This window comes from Spodoptera frugiperda, chromosome 19 (assembly GCF_023101765.2).
Source record: "Spodoptera frugiperda isolate SF20-4 chromosome 19, AGI-APGP_CSIRO_Sfru_2.0, whole genome shotgun sequence".
Taxonomy (NCBI): domain Eukaryota; kingdom Metazoa; phylum Arthropoda; class Insecta; order Lepidoptera; family Noctuidae; genus Spodoptera; species Spodoptera frugiperda.
Window position 1 is genome coordinate 3,361,535 of NC_064230.1, and position 15,190 is coordinate 3,376,724.

A 15,190-nucleotide genomic window follows, 5' to 3' on the forward strand; every position below is an offset into this window, starting at 1 on the left:
AATTGCTTGTATTATAGTTACGCGCAATCACAACTCGGTGTTCTACTTGTTCAGCCGAATACAAATACATATCATACTACTCTTTTTAATTTGTTCAGATTTCTTCAAAAGTGTGTCGAAAGCAATAAAAAACAGATTGCTTTGTAAACGTGTAAGGAGGAGTGTTACAAAACAATACAAATTATCCGAATACAAAGTTCTGAATTCTTAAAACAAACAACCTTTCTTTAAATACATCAGCTGTTGCACCCACGTTGAACCGCTAACGCAAACGGAATTATTATTTTTATATAGCAACACTAGGTAAGGCAGCCATTTTGTGGTGTCGCATTGCAGTTTAACGTTGTTCATCAATTTTCGTCTATTTTACATGGGAGTATTACTTTTTGTTTTGATACCGAAAATTAATCACAACAAATAAAAAGTTCGAGATATTTAAAAGTTTTTAGAAGTTTAATAAAATGGAACAGGACGTTGAAGCTCTTAGTTTCCCAGTACTGCGGTACAGAGCATTATGTAGTGCCTGTTTAAGCAATGATCGAGATTTATTCGAATTGAATAGTGAGGCGCAAGATATTTTCCGCCGATTACTATTTACGGGCGACAGGGTAAGTTTCGTTTTCTATCAATTAAAACGCACGCTTAATGAATGGTTACGTAAATATTAAGGTCACACTAAAGCATATATTTATGCTAAGTAGTTTTATTTACGTGTATAATCTGCTAAAATTATTTACACAGTTAATATGAATGAGGATATTATAAACCGCTAATTTCACGGTATTAGTTGTATGAATGTAGATATTTATCGTTTTAATTGTAGAGTTATCATTATATTTTAGTTTTTTTCTATATCGTCACGCCTTTAATTCACGAAGGGGTTGGCAGAGTTGCACGTAATGCCACTGTACACTCACTTTTCACAATTTATGTTGTAAGTCCCATGTCTTGTGGTGAGCCTATTGCAAAAACTATGCCGAGCACATTTCCAGACTCCGTGCTACCACTGAGAAATTTTAACCGAAAAAGCCCAGTAATACTTCATCCGACCCAAGAATTGAACCCGAGTCCCCATATCCGGCAGCCCCACTTGCGACTCGCATATGAGGCAGTCATATAATTTCATGATCATAGTTGTATGAATGAAGATACAACAATTAACATTTTAGTCATCATTATATTTCAAAATATTATAATCGAAATAAAAACACCCATAATAACTGCTTCATAACACCTTCTAGTTCAACGAACCTGTGCCGGAGATGGACCACCTGGTCTGCTGGGAGTGCCTGGCTCTGCTGAAGAGGTTCCACAAGTTTAAGTGGCAGGTCCACACTGCACAGGAGCATCTTAGGGTCATGGCCCTCAGCAGGACGCAGGAGGTATGTTTCTTATTGGAATAGCTTTAATTTTCCTTAATAATATTGTGAAAGCGTGTGTTTCTGAGTTTGTATGTATGTTTGTTACTGAATCACGTCATATAACAAATAAGATACTTTTTATCCTATGAGAATGGGGTGAGGCCGCACTCAGAAATAAATAATTTCAAATTACTTATCCTAACCAGCAACTCAAGACTCCTTGCTTTGATATGTGTACCAATGAATATGGTGAAAGCCAAACGCATCTATAGTAACATAGCATAGCACATCTTTTGTGGAAAAGCATCCTTACATTCCCTTGCTTGCTTGATTTCGAGAGGACAAAAAACAAGACTCCATACTCAATAGTTATGCTCAGGATGAGAAGATCTGTAAAGCAGTTTACTTTTAAAAATACTAACATTTTTTTACTACCAATTTCAGAGCATGGATCACACATACATGTCTCAATCTCTCTCCTGCCTCGAGATGACGACCAAATCGGAATACGACAAGATCTTCTTTGACTTCTCTACCGGAGAAGAAGGGTACATCATACAGACGCAGCCGCAGAACGTTAAGAATGAGCAGTATGATGTTAGTCAGGTGCAGGAAACCAGTATATTGGATATTGATGAGCATATTTTGGAAGGTGAGTTTATGACAACACTAGTTAGTTCTTGATACCCTTGAGTAGGCAAAACGACGCGTAAAGCGTGGTCGTCCACGGCAAACTTGGCGACGTACTGTAGTGGTGGAAGCGGCGGGTATCAGCATGACGTGGAGCGCGGTGAACCTTTTTGGACGCCCTCTGCCCCATCTAGGGGACATGGACCTTAACTGAAGTCAAGGCAAAGTCTAGATACCCATTAAAGGTTTTCGGGTTTAGCCAATATTAAAGACGTTACAAGTGCTTTGCCGGTCTTTTGGGGGTTGAGAATTTAAGGGTTTTTAGGGAATCTTGAATTGGGAAGATTGGGTAATTGGGCTTCTGGTAACCTCACTTACACAACGAAACGCAACGCAAGCGTTGTTTCACGTCGGTTCTCTGCTCAGCCGTGGCATCACTCTGTCGAGCCATACTTAAAACTTATGGGCTATTAATGTGATTTATTAATATGTTTTCCAGTGCCCGAGATAGTATTGGAGAATCCGGTGACCGGAGTGATGTCTCACATTGTGGTGGGAACTGACTCCTTGGATCTGGATTCTGGACCCAGCGATGCTGTCATGTCTCATCTTACTATTGGGTAAGTTGTGTCAACATTTTCATGGTATAAGCCGGTAAACGAGCAGACGGATCACCTGATGGTAAGCAATCGGCGGCGCCCATGGACACCTGCAACACCAGAGGAGTCACAGGTGCGTTGCCGGCCTTTGAAAAAGGAGTACGTTCTTTTCTTGAAGGTTTGAAGGCCGTATCGGTTCGGAAATACAGCCGACGACAGCTCATTCCACAGTTTTACTGTGCGAGGCAGAAAGTTTGGTGAAAAAAGTAACAGACGAATCACCTGATGGTAAACAATCGGCTTGGCCCATAGACACCCGCGATACTAAAGGAATTATAAATGCGTTTCCATGGGAAATTGTCGTTTTCTTTTCTTCTCCTTTAATAATATCTTCTGATTTATTTCGTTGCGGGATCCAAGACAGTCATTCATTTCCCTGTGACGCGCCGGACTTCAGTGTTCCGGTGTTTTCATGGTTGTATCTACTGCAGATCCTGGTGCACAGCGTTTGGTTGTATCTACTGTAGCGATGCTGGCTTATAGGAGTTACAGCAGTTAAAGAGGTTGCCTTGGATTTATTCCATCTTCATAGCATAGCTACATAACACATGTCTGGTGGTAAAGCACCCTAATCAGAGTGTTGCTGCTCGGTCTCTGTCAAATGTATAGTCCCTTTGTTGAGTCTCACACAAACGCGGGTAGAGCATGGTGACATTTAACAATTTTGTTTGTTATTGTGATAAAAATAAAACTAGTGAGTATATAAAAAAAGTTTCTTTGGCAAAGTTGTTTGTTATCATGAGTACAATCACGTGTTTAATTATCGATCACTAATTACCAGTCACCTTATACAATATAATACAAACCGCAATATTTTAAATCTCTGCTATGACCACTTTATAATAATGTATATTTCTTTTAATTACAGGAATCTAACCAAGACGCAGATTGATTCAATAAATATAATCACACAGTCGGACGCTAAACCGAAGCTAGAGAAGACGGAGCCCAAACTGGGATATGTCACGGAGTATATGACTGAAGCTGATATGCTGAAATGCAGGTAATATTATACTACACTAACTAGTGCCGCGAGGTTTCAGCTCAGCAGTACTTTGCTTCACCTGGGAATCGAACCCTAGACGCCTTGCCACACATGTGACCACCCAACCAAAGTGGTAGCTTGTTTTTTATGGAATAGTGGGTCAGCGTGGTGGATCAGCGTTTTATTTACTTATTTATCTTACTAATATAAACTAGCCACACCCGCACGGTTTCAGCTGTTAATCGGCACCTTCTGATCGTACCCTGTAGCCTTCTTCTATAAATGCACTATCTAACACAAAAATAATTAATCGGACGAGTAGTTCCGGAGATTAGCGCATTCAAACAATCTCTACAGTTTTAAGTAGAGCTAGTTTTAAAGTAAAGCTTTATAGTATTGTATAATAATATTAGTATAGTTAAAAAGACTGGCAACAAGCAGACGGGTCATCTGATGGTAAGCAATCAGCGCCGCCCATAGATACCTGCGTCAGTAGAGAATTACAAGATAGATTTAGTGCCCCGGTGTCGCTCGAAATTAGTCGAACTTGCTCGAAAGTAGTATAGATAAGATCAAATTTATTGTCTAGCAACTAACTAATGCATATTTCTATATTACAGAGATGAAGCCAAGAAAAAGGTGCAGTATGCAAGCTCGGTGTACAAATGTGAACTATGTATCATTGGGTTCTACACACAGCAACAAGTTGAAGACCATTTCGTGTCTGCACATAGGGCGGTAAGTACATACATACATTCATAGTTTTTTTTTCTATGACGGGGCAACATTTTAGCGGCGCCTAGCTTTTTAGGGATAAAAGACTAGGGAGTGTAGGATTTTTACCTCACTAAAACCACCCCTGTGGCCACTCTCTGCACCTATAAGGGGCACCGAGTCCTCTATATAGACCTGCTCCGGAGTTCCCACGGTACATCGCCTGTTACGGCACATTCCTAAGGCTACTGAATACGTTTCCCTTGAGTCCTTGCTGTGCAAGTTGTCCGGCCTTCTTTGCACCCGCGGCCCCACGTTCCTCAACTCAGTCGATTAGTAATATAACAAAGTGTATTTAAGAAGCAACAGTTCATAGTAATTAATTTAGTATGAGTGACGAAAGTTATAATATAAACATATAAATTTATCTTTTTTTCTATCATTAGAACTTAAAACGGGATATTTACCATGTTTATTAGTTTTTTCGAGTTTATATAGTTTCCGAAATATTACGGCACTGTTGCAAGCGCCATGATCACGGATGAACTGGAGTAAATGCGGGTGGATGTTTATGAGCAGACGAATCGGTAACAGTGCAGAAATATCGGAATCTCGAAAAAAAAATATAAACATTATAAATATACCGTTTTAATTATTAGAACTTATGACGGGATATTTATCATGTTTATTCACTTTATCTTTTCGATATTTCGTTAGTTAATCCGTGTCAGTTTAAAAACTTATACCGTTTTAAGTTGACACGATAGTACTAGTGACCATGTCAGTTTAAAAACTTATCCTTTTGTTTACAGAAACCCCGTCAAGTAGCGTGCAAAGTATGCTACGTGTATGTAGACGAGAGTAAGATAGCGTCGCACACGGACGCGCACTACCTGAAGTACCGCTGCAAGCTGTGCGCGCACGAGGAGCCCGCAGCCAAGCTCATGCAGATGCATGTTAACACGCACATGCACAAGCAGGCTAATAACATGTCCACCATCAAAATTGGGGATTTGAAGAGTAAGGTAAGCCATTTTGGAGATATCCGAGCCACAGCGAAGGTACTGACGATAAATCAATTGAAAATAAACCTTACCTCTATACTCAGAGTTATTTAGTGGTTACTTAAGCTAGTCCTTAACAATTGATTTAAGGAATCATTAAATGTATCTGAGTATGACAATTAATTACTGTGACATATGGATAAAAACGGCATATAGTATTGTAAAAGACAAAAAATCTTAATAATTTTATTGAAAAATATGTGAACAATGAGAAAATTGCATTATTGCGGTCGACGCATTTACTTCCTTCGTCCTTGCCCGACAACAAAATTTTGCGCGCGCATACTTTCGCATGATCGGCTGTTAGCACCGAGCAGCCCGCGCCCGCGTTATCGGAAGATAAAAAGGTAGGTATTTTGGTACTTTACGCGCGCGTGCTAATGAAATTTTGTTGTTTTGTTATTGTGATAAAAATAAAACTAATGAGTATACAAAACAAGTTTTTTCGGCAAAGTTGTTTGTAATCATGAGTACAATCACGTGTTTAAATATCGTTCACTAATTATCAGTCACCTTATAAAATATAATACAAACAGCAATATATTTAATTTCCAGGGCAGAAAGAAGAAAGACAAGGAGACGAAAGAGCAGAAGGATCCACCGAAGCCGGGAGACTTGCGCAAGTTGTTGTCCAAGACCTCCATAGAAGGGTACCAGTGTTTGGAGTGTGATATGTTCTTTAAGTAAGTTCTTTCATTAGTCACTAGCGACCCGCCCCAGCTTCACATGGGTGCAATGGTGATATATTATGCATATCTATATTTTATATATAAGTCAATTGCTGTTCGTTAGTCTCACTAAAACCCGAGAACGGCTGAACTGATTTGGCTAATTTTGGTCTTGAATTGTTTGTGGAAGTCCAAGGAAGGTTTAAAAGGTGAGAAAAAAATGTTTGAGGCGGTACGAAGTTTGCCGGGCCAGCTAGTAATAATATAAACCTTCCTCTTGAATCACTCTATCTATTACAAAAAGCCGCATCAAAATCCGTTGCGTAGTTTTAAAGATTTAAGCATACAAAGGGACATAGGGACGGAGAAAGCGACTTTGTTTTATACTATGTAGTGATTAGCTGACCCGGCAAACTTCATACCGCCTCAAACATTTTGTTCTCACCTTTTAAACCTTCTCTGGACTTCCACAAATAATTCAAGCTGTTCTCGAGTTTTAGTGAGACTACCTAACAAACAGCAATTGATTTTTATATATTGTTCGCACTACTAAGAAATGTTTAATAAGTGGACTAAATTGATAGACCCGGTTTATTGCCTTTTTAATTACAAAATTAAAGATACTGCTGACAAAGAAATGTATTTAAATTAAACGAATGTATGTATGATTGCTCCGATCGATTACAATAGCATTCAGAGTACGGAATATAAAGCCAAACTCAATACCATTTAGTTCTTTCAATATCCATACAATACGGATGCAATGGGCGCTAGTTGACTGCACGGTTGGTGCGGTCGCTGAGCAACCGGCTGCCGTGCAATGCAGCGGGTTCGATTCCCGCACGGAGCAACTCTTTGCGTGTTCCAAAAAATATTGTTTCGGGTCTGGGTGTCATGTGTATGTGAACTTGTATGTTTGTAAACGCACCCACGACACAGGAGAAAATTCTAGTGTGCGAAAATTCTAGTGAAAGGTATTTCAAGAAAGAAAAAGATACAAAATTAAAAATGTAGGAAGTAGCTAGTAATTTATTAAATGAACTATGATTTTGTTTCAGAAACTCGCGAGCACGCAAGAACCACGTGGCTCGCTTCCATAGAGAAGGACTACAGTGTGACCATTGTAAAAAACGGTTCGTCAACAGAACTACGTTGGCAACACATCTCAAGTGAGTACACAGATGTTGAAATAATAGAACAAGATTTTAATCAATTATGGTGAACAAACCTACCTATACAAAGGGCAAGGTTCCTAGTACATTAAGTGTGGGAGAGCCATGCTTCGGCACCGCTGGGCTGGCTCGACCGAAGTGATACCACGACCAAGCAGATTTTTTTATGGTATAAACCGGTAAACGAGCATTCGGATCACCTGATGATAAGCAATCGCCACCGCCCATGGACACTTAAAACACCAGAGGCGTTACAAGTGCGTTGCCGGCCTTTTAGTGGTTAGGAATTTAAGGGTTGAATCGGGGATTGGGAAGATTAGGATGGAGAAAAATAGGGCTCTGGTAACCTCACTCACACAACGAAACAACGCAAGCGTCACGTCGGTGTACTGCTCGGCCGTGGTATCACTCCGGTCGAGCCGGCCCATTCGTGCCGAAACATGGCTCTCCCATATTTGGATGTTTAATATAATAATCTTTGATAATGTTACTTATTTTTGAAGTTGTTATTTAACTTACAATGTATATAATTATGTGAGTGCGTGCGTTGCGTGCGTGCGTTGCATGCGTACGTGCGTGCGTAGTGACATAAATGCTTCCGAAGCTGCGGACTGCCTAGCGGGTAACCGGGACTTCGGCTCGAAGAGCTGGAGTTTAATTTGGTAGTTTCCTAGGTCAAAAATAATTTATTTTGATATTTCAATATAATAAAATATCCCAAAATAATCGTATTTTCATTCATTCATTTGATGTTATATGATATACTTATTTATTTAATTTTTCTTGCTATTTTTTGCGTATGCAAAAAAATTATGACGTCATAATTTGCAATGTCATACAAAATTCATAGAAAAGTAACGTTTTTGACATTTCGTTAAAAGTATTGAATTTGACTAGTTGGATAATACCCTATTCAAATATATTTTCTTCCAGACTCCACGAAGGTCCTCTCCCGCGATCAGAATGCCCGATCTGCCACAAGATGGTCCGTGTGATCCAGCTGAAGTACCACATACAGCGACATCAGAACAAGAGTCGCTACGAGTGTACTGACTGTAACAAGACGTTCTCTCACCTCGCCACGTATCAGGCGCATCTGAAGTACTCTAGGGCACATGCGTCGGAGCAGGTTTTCAAGTAAGTCGTTATAAATTTATATTACTAGCTCCCGACAGCGGCTTTACCCGCTTTCCCGGGGAATAAAAAGTAGCCTAACCTAAATATGACAAGACACCACACCCTACAGATGGGGCCCAGTAGGGCTGATGCTCGATCCGGAGCTGCGGACAACGTAAAAGGTTACCGGGGCTCCGGCTCAAAGCAGGAGAAGGAACGGGGTGGTTTTTAGTCAGTAAGAGTCTGACACTCCCTCCCGCCTCACCCAAGGCGGGAGAAGTCATTTGATGATTTTCCCCCTCAAAAAAAAAAAAAAAGCTGAAGTACCACATACAGCGACATCAGAACAAGAGTCGCTACGAGTGCACGGACTGTAACAAGACGTTCTCTCACCTAGCCACGTATCAGGCGCATCTGAAGTACTCTAGGGCACATGCGTCGGAGCAGGTTTTCAAGTAAGTCATTATATAATATACAAGCTACCTCTGCTCGGCTCCTATTGGTCATAGCGTGATGTTTTATAGCCTATAGCCTTCCTCGATAAATGCACTATTCAACACAAAAAGCCACGTATCAGGCGCATCTGAAGTACTCTAGGGCACATGCGTCGGAGCAGGTTTTCAAGTAAGTCATTATATTATAGTAATAGCTTCAGCCAGCGGCTTCACCCGCTTTCCCGGGGGATAAAAAGTAGCCTAACCTAAATATGACAAGACACCACACCCTACAGATGGGGCCCAGTAGGGCTGATGCTCGATCCGGAGCTGCGGACAACGTAACAGGTTACCGGGGCTCTTCAGCTTTATAATATTAGTATAGATTTAAAAACAAGAGCCGCTACTAGTGTACCGACTGTATCAAGACGTTCTCTCACCTAGCTACGTATCAGGCGCATCTGAAGTACTCTAGGGCACATGCTTCGGAGCAGGTTTTCAAGTAAGATTTTTAAATTTTATTAAAAAAATAGAAACATAATTTCTCCTGTGTCGTGGGTGTAGTCAAAGTCAAAATTATTTATTTCAAATAGACCAGGAAGGCACTTTTTAACGTCAAAACAAATATAATAATATCAATAACGTCTGTCTGTCGGTCAGTCCTCTAGTTGCTCTATTTGCTCGTTCCAATGTGTAGATTCCTATGGAGAAGAACGAGCAAGAAACTCCATTGGTTATTCCTCTATACAATGATACATAAAAATTACTATTGTTAGATTATTGATGGCTAAATTGGCACTTGCATCGTATCGTCACGCCTTTTAACCCCGAAGTGATAGGCAGAAGTGCACATTACGGCATGTAATGCCACTGTACAATATACACCCACTTTTCACCATTTATGTAATAAGTCCCATGTAATAGGCGGTGAGCTTATTGCCATGTACTGAACAATGCCAGAATCCGTGCTGACATTTTCAAATAACCGAAAAAAGCCCAACAATACTGTGCCCGCCCGACCCATGAATCGAACCACTCGACCTACGAGTCAGTCTTATTTACTTGGCACTTGTTTATAACTAAAGCATTTTAGGGAACAGCGAGTAAAGTTCCCTAAGAAAAGGAGGATCCTCCGACCGGGCGAGGTGATCAGCCTGGCGGGCTTTCTGCCCAACTGTTGTTCGTTGGGATTTTCTATCCGTGTTATTTCGCATGTAAACTTCATATGTGCGATGCAGGATATTTATGACGTCATCCGTTGATTTTGCTTGTCGATAGTCTATGTGCGACTTTGCGACTTCTGTCATCTGTCAACTGTCACTTGTCAGTGTCGCCACAGCATTATAACTTTATGTTTTTTATTTCAGATTTCCCTGTCCTATGTGCAAGAAAGGCTATCCTACTAAAGAAGCGATGCAGGACCACTTCAACTACCAACATCTTGGCAAGACTATACATAAGTGTCCCATATGTAATAAGGTAAGTTATATATGGTATAAGCCGGTAAACGAGCAGACGGATCACCTGATGGTAAGCAATCACCGCTGCCCATGGACACTTGAAACATCGGAAGCGTTACAAGTGCGTTGCCGGCCTTTTGGGGGTTAGGAATTTAAGGGTTATTTTAAAATCTTCTCCTAAGTCTGTCAAATACTATGCTAAAAACTGCACTAAAAATCGGATAATTGGGCACAGGTACATGACACAATCGCGCAGACACATTCATATATAAATACAGGTTAAACAGAGAACCTGTTTTTTTTTTCAAGTCGGTTAAAAGTAACTTTCTAAAAATCCCTACTTCTTTGGCTTACATGACATAAAATGCTTTATTTCCAGCCGATAGCGTCCCGAGCGAATGTAGACAAGCATATGATGAGGATACACGGGCAGAAGAAGGAGAAACCGCGGACGCATATATGCCAAGAATGTGGGAAGGCGTTTACGGTGAGTATTGTATAATATCAGTATTTTTTTTTTTAATAATAAGTTCTGTAACATACATATCAAATTATATTAAAAAAATATATAGCCTACCATGAACAGTTTGTGCGGGTCTGCGGGCGGCGAGCAAGGGTAGCGACAAGAACCAGACCTGTGCTTACGGTGCCGAGGCAAAGAGCCATCAGACCACCACAGATGGGGTCCAGTAGGGCTAATACCTGATTAGGAACTGTGGACTACCTAGCGGGTTTACTTACCGGGGCTCCGGCTCGAAAAGTCTCTGACACTCCCTCTCGATTCGCCCAAGGCGGGAGAAGTTATTGGATGATTTTTCCCCCCTTAAAAAAACCATGAACAGTTTGAGGATGCTCGGCTAGTTTCACGCAATACTGGGAGTAATAAAATTCTAAGCGACACTAATCGTCGCAGCTGAACATTAGATTTTAGACAGGGGAGTAGCTAGCGCCGTATCAATTATACGGGGCCCCAAACATGGGCTACCTGTTATAGCAGGAATAAATCCACTTTGAGTGGCTTGAGAGACCGCCTACCGCCTGACACCGGTGCTTACCGGACACGGATGATTCCGTAGGTTCCTGTTAGACACTCTCTCTCGTCTCACCCAAAGGAGGGCAAAAAGTCATTGGACGATTTTCCCCCCATGAAGAAATAAAATAGGGCTCCAAACAATTACTATACGGGGACCTACTAAGTCACGCTACGGCACTGATTTTAGACTCTAGATTACTTTACCTGGGAATCAATTCCGCATTATACAGAAACCTATCCAACGCTCTATCCGGGAGATCTTATTTAGTTCGTCAGTTAAGGAATGAAATAATATTATAAATGAAGTAATCAGAGATGTCATTAGATGATAATCCCCCTTAAAAAAATAACCTGCTCTAGCATACAATAACATAATTTATATTTTCTTACAGGACAAAAAAGCGCTAACACAACACGAAGTAATCCATTCAGGTGAACGACCTCTCTCCTGCGATATTTGCCAACAGACGTTCAAGCAAAAAGCGTCCTTATATACACATAGGAAGCGAGTACATAAAGTGATACCTAACAAACGGCTTGTCGAGTATATGGACGATGATGTGCAACATTGCAAGGTCGAAAGGTTTGTTGTATGAGATTGGGGTCACTAAAGCAACTTTTTAAGGGGTCATTGTGAGTTTGGGGTCATTAAAGCAACTTTTCAAGGGGTCATTGGAGAAAATTGCTAGCAAAAGAACCTTTTTTGTGACTTGTTGACTTATTTTCATTGAAAAAGCGTAATTTTTGAGTGAATTCGAGTGTAAAGATACTGTTTCTATAAATTATTAGTTAATTTTCAAGTAAAAAGCGTCCTTATATACACATAGGAAGAGGGTGCATAAAGTGATACCTAACAAACGGCTTGTCGAGTATATGGATGATGATGTTCAACATTGCAAGGTGGAGAGGTTCGTTGTATGAGATTGGGGTCATTAAAGCAACTTTTTAAGGGGTCATTGTGAGTTTGGAGTCATTAAAGCAACTTTTCAAGGGGTCATTGGAGAAAATTGCTAGCAAAAGAACCTTTTTTGTGATTTGTTGACTAAGTTTCAAGAAAAAAGCGTAATTTTTGAGTAATTTCAAGTGTAAAGATACTGTTTCTATAAATTATTAGTTCATTTACAAGCAATAAGCGTCCTCATCTAAGGTGTTCTAAAATGATCTGATTACAAATTGCATTGTATTAATTTATGACGATTTTTAATATAAAACTACGTTTTAAATGAATACGATGAACGTCTATTTGTGCTTTAACTCGTGCTTAAAAATACAAAATTACAGTATTTTTTAACAAATAAAAAGTTGTTTATTATGTTATCGGCTTACTCACGTAACTGTTTGGCGAGGAACTCGACTAGTTTCCTAATTAGAGTCTGTGTTTCCTGATGGGTATAACCTGGGTGTCTTCAAAGCCCGAGTGAATAGGTTGCTTATGGGCAGACGTGCTCCATCGTAGGCCGCATCATCGCTCACCATCAGGCGAGATAGCGGCCAAACGTCGACCCATTAAATGTTTGAAGTCGTGCTACTCAAATATGAGCCATATTTGAGTTCCTCGTCAAACAGTTACGTGAGTAAGCCGATAATATAATAATTAATTTAGTATGTCTCATGAAAGTTATAATAAAATTAAAAAGTTGTGTATTTTAGTATATTTCGTATAAAGAATTGATATTAGAAATAAATAATGCTGTGTATATATAAACTAATTATGTATGTTTTTTAATGTTTTTTTAATTTAATTATATTGTAATTGTTGAAAAAGATGTACTATTAAATAATTATGCGCCTCTATTGTAATACCAGGGGGCTTACTATTGAATCCAATTTCGATCGATCGACATTGATATTGTGAACGTACTCTTGAGTTGCAACACTAGCGCCCATTGCATCCGTATTGTGTGAATATTGAATGAACTAAATGGTATTGAGTTTGGCTTTACATTCCGTACTCTGAATGCTATTGTAACAGCTACGATTGGGGTTGTATAGTTTTGATATTGAATAATTATTGAGATTTTATTGCATTGACATTGAAATTGGTTTCAAGAGTAAACGCCCAGTAACCTTAATACAAGTTAGCTTTACGTTTAAAATAATCGAAACGAGAGCGCGTTCGGCGATCTGATTGGTTGGTTTATTCGAGCCGGCCAATCACTTCTTTCGTTTTGATTACTTTAAACGTAAAGTAAACTTATACTAAGGGTACAAATCTTGTTAAGTACTATGCTGTGTTCTAAAAACCTTAATTAAGAGTGATTTTAATTGAAATCAGATATTTATCTTGCCTTTTTCCATACATAATAAAATAAACTATGCTAAATGCGAAGCAACTCTTTGTGTGATCCACAAATTGTTGTTTCGGGTCTGGTTGTCATGTGTATGTGAACTTGTATGTTTGTGAACGCGCGAACACGGGACAATGTTTGAAAAGGGGCTTGAAAAATAATGGTTTTAATTACAATCACTCTTTACTTGTGTCAACAAAATAAACACATTGCATAGCTTTTCAAGCCATTTTACTGAACTACATTATTTGTATAGTTTATATCATGGCTTGAATAAGCACTGGCAAGTTGTTTATTTTGTCCTATTATTTATGTAGGTAATTGTGGCTAAACTATGTAATGTAAAGTCAGACAAGTTATTTAATAATGCACTTTGGGTAATAAATATTGAGGTAGTAGGTAGTATAGAGACAGTAGCTATTGTTATCAGAGGTGGTTTAAAGAGCGCCTTGTCATTGTAGAAATTCATACTAAGTGTAAATAGCTGAACGCGCTCTCGTTTCGATTACTTACTTTAAACGGAAAGCAAACTCGTACTAAGATAGCTTGAATAAACCTGATTGGCCGGCTTGAATAAACCTTATTGCCCGGCTTGAATAAACCTGATTGGCCGGCTTGAATAAGCCTTATTGCCCGACTTGAATAAACCTGATTGGCCAGCTTAGATTAACCTTATTGGCCGGCTTGAATAAACCTTATTGGCCGGCTTGAATAAACCTTATTGGCCGGCTTGAATAAACTTGATTGGCCGGCTTGAATGAACCTTATTGCCCGGCTTGAATAAACCTGATTGGCCGGCTTAAATAATCTTGATTGGCCGGCTTGAATAAACCTGATTAGCCGGCTTGAATAAACCTGATTGGTCGGCTTGAATAAACCTGATTGGCCGGCTTGAATAAACCTGATTGGCCGGCTTGAATAAACCTGATTGGTCGGCTTGAATAAACCTGATTGGTCGGCTTGAATAAACCTGATTGGCCGGCTTGAATAAACCTGATTGGCCGGCTTGAATAAACCTGATTGGTCGGCTTGAATAAACCTGATTGGCCGGCTTGAATAAACCTGATTGGTCGGCTTGAATAAACCTGATTGGTCGGCTTGAATAAACCTGATTGGTCGGCTTGAATAAACCTGATTGGCCGGCTTAAATAAACCTTATTGACCGACTTGAATAAATCAACCAATTAGTGCGCCAAACGTGCTCTCGTTTCGATTACTTTAAACGTAAAGCAAACTCGTACTAAGGGTACTGTCTCTATACTGAATCAATCTTTGTCTCTTTACCTGCATACGAAATAACTTTAGACTATACTATAAGTCTTCTCGATAGCAATACAATAAAAAGATTTTATATTTAATATGAAATAATGAAAGTGCAACTTATAAGAGATACATTTAAATATATTTTATTTACAAATAAACGTTATGATAGACTTAAGTATTTATTTTGTTTGTTTCATTTTATTTCCCATACCTAAAAGTGGGGGTGAATATGTACAGAAGAGGGGTGAATAAATGTTCTAACATATATTCACATCATTCCTCCAGCTATTCCGTTTTACCGTTACTTTAATTTTACTTACTGCCTGCTTGGTCGAGACTCGAG

General features: G+C 39.5%; 1 protein-coding gene across 2 annotated transcripts; it reads left to right on the forward strand.

The window, feature by feature from the left end:
- The first annotated feature begins 283 nt into the window (after positions 1-283).
- LOC118281200 (zinc finger and BTB domain-containing protein 41) lies at positions 284-15,029 on the forward strand. Of its 2 annotated transcripts, none has more exons than XM_050700940.1 (14): positions 284-608; positions 1,242-1,382; positions 1,806-2,013; positions 2,491-2,611; positions 3,519-3,653; positions 4,256-4,373; positions 5,162-5,374; positions 5,969-6,096; positions 7,140-7,250; positions 8,187-8,390; positions 10,171-10,282; positions 10,643-10,750; positions 11,689-11,879; positions 12,205-15,029. In XM_050700940.1, exons 1-14 carry the CDS (start codon positions 462-464, stop codon positions 12,215-12,217), a joined length of 1,950 nt encoding a protein of 649 aa, XP_050556897.1. In that variant the 5' UTR covers positions 284-461; the 3' UTR covers positions 12,218-15,029. The 2 variants fall into 2 exon arrangements, with proteins under 2 accessions (XP_050556897.1, XP_050556898.1); XM_050700941.1 differs by having other exon boundaries at positions 11,689-11,871; positions 12,197-15,029.
- Positions 15,030-15,190: the final 161 nt, after the last annotated feature.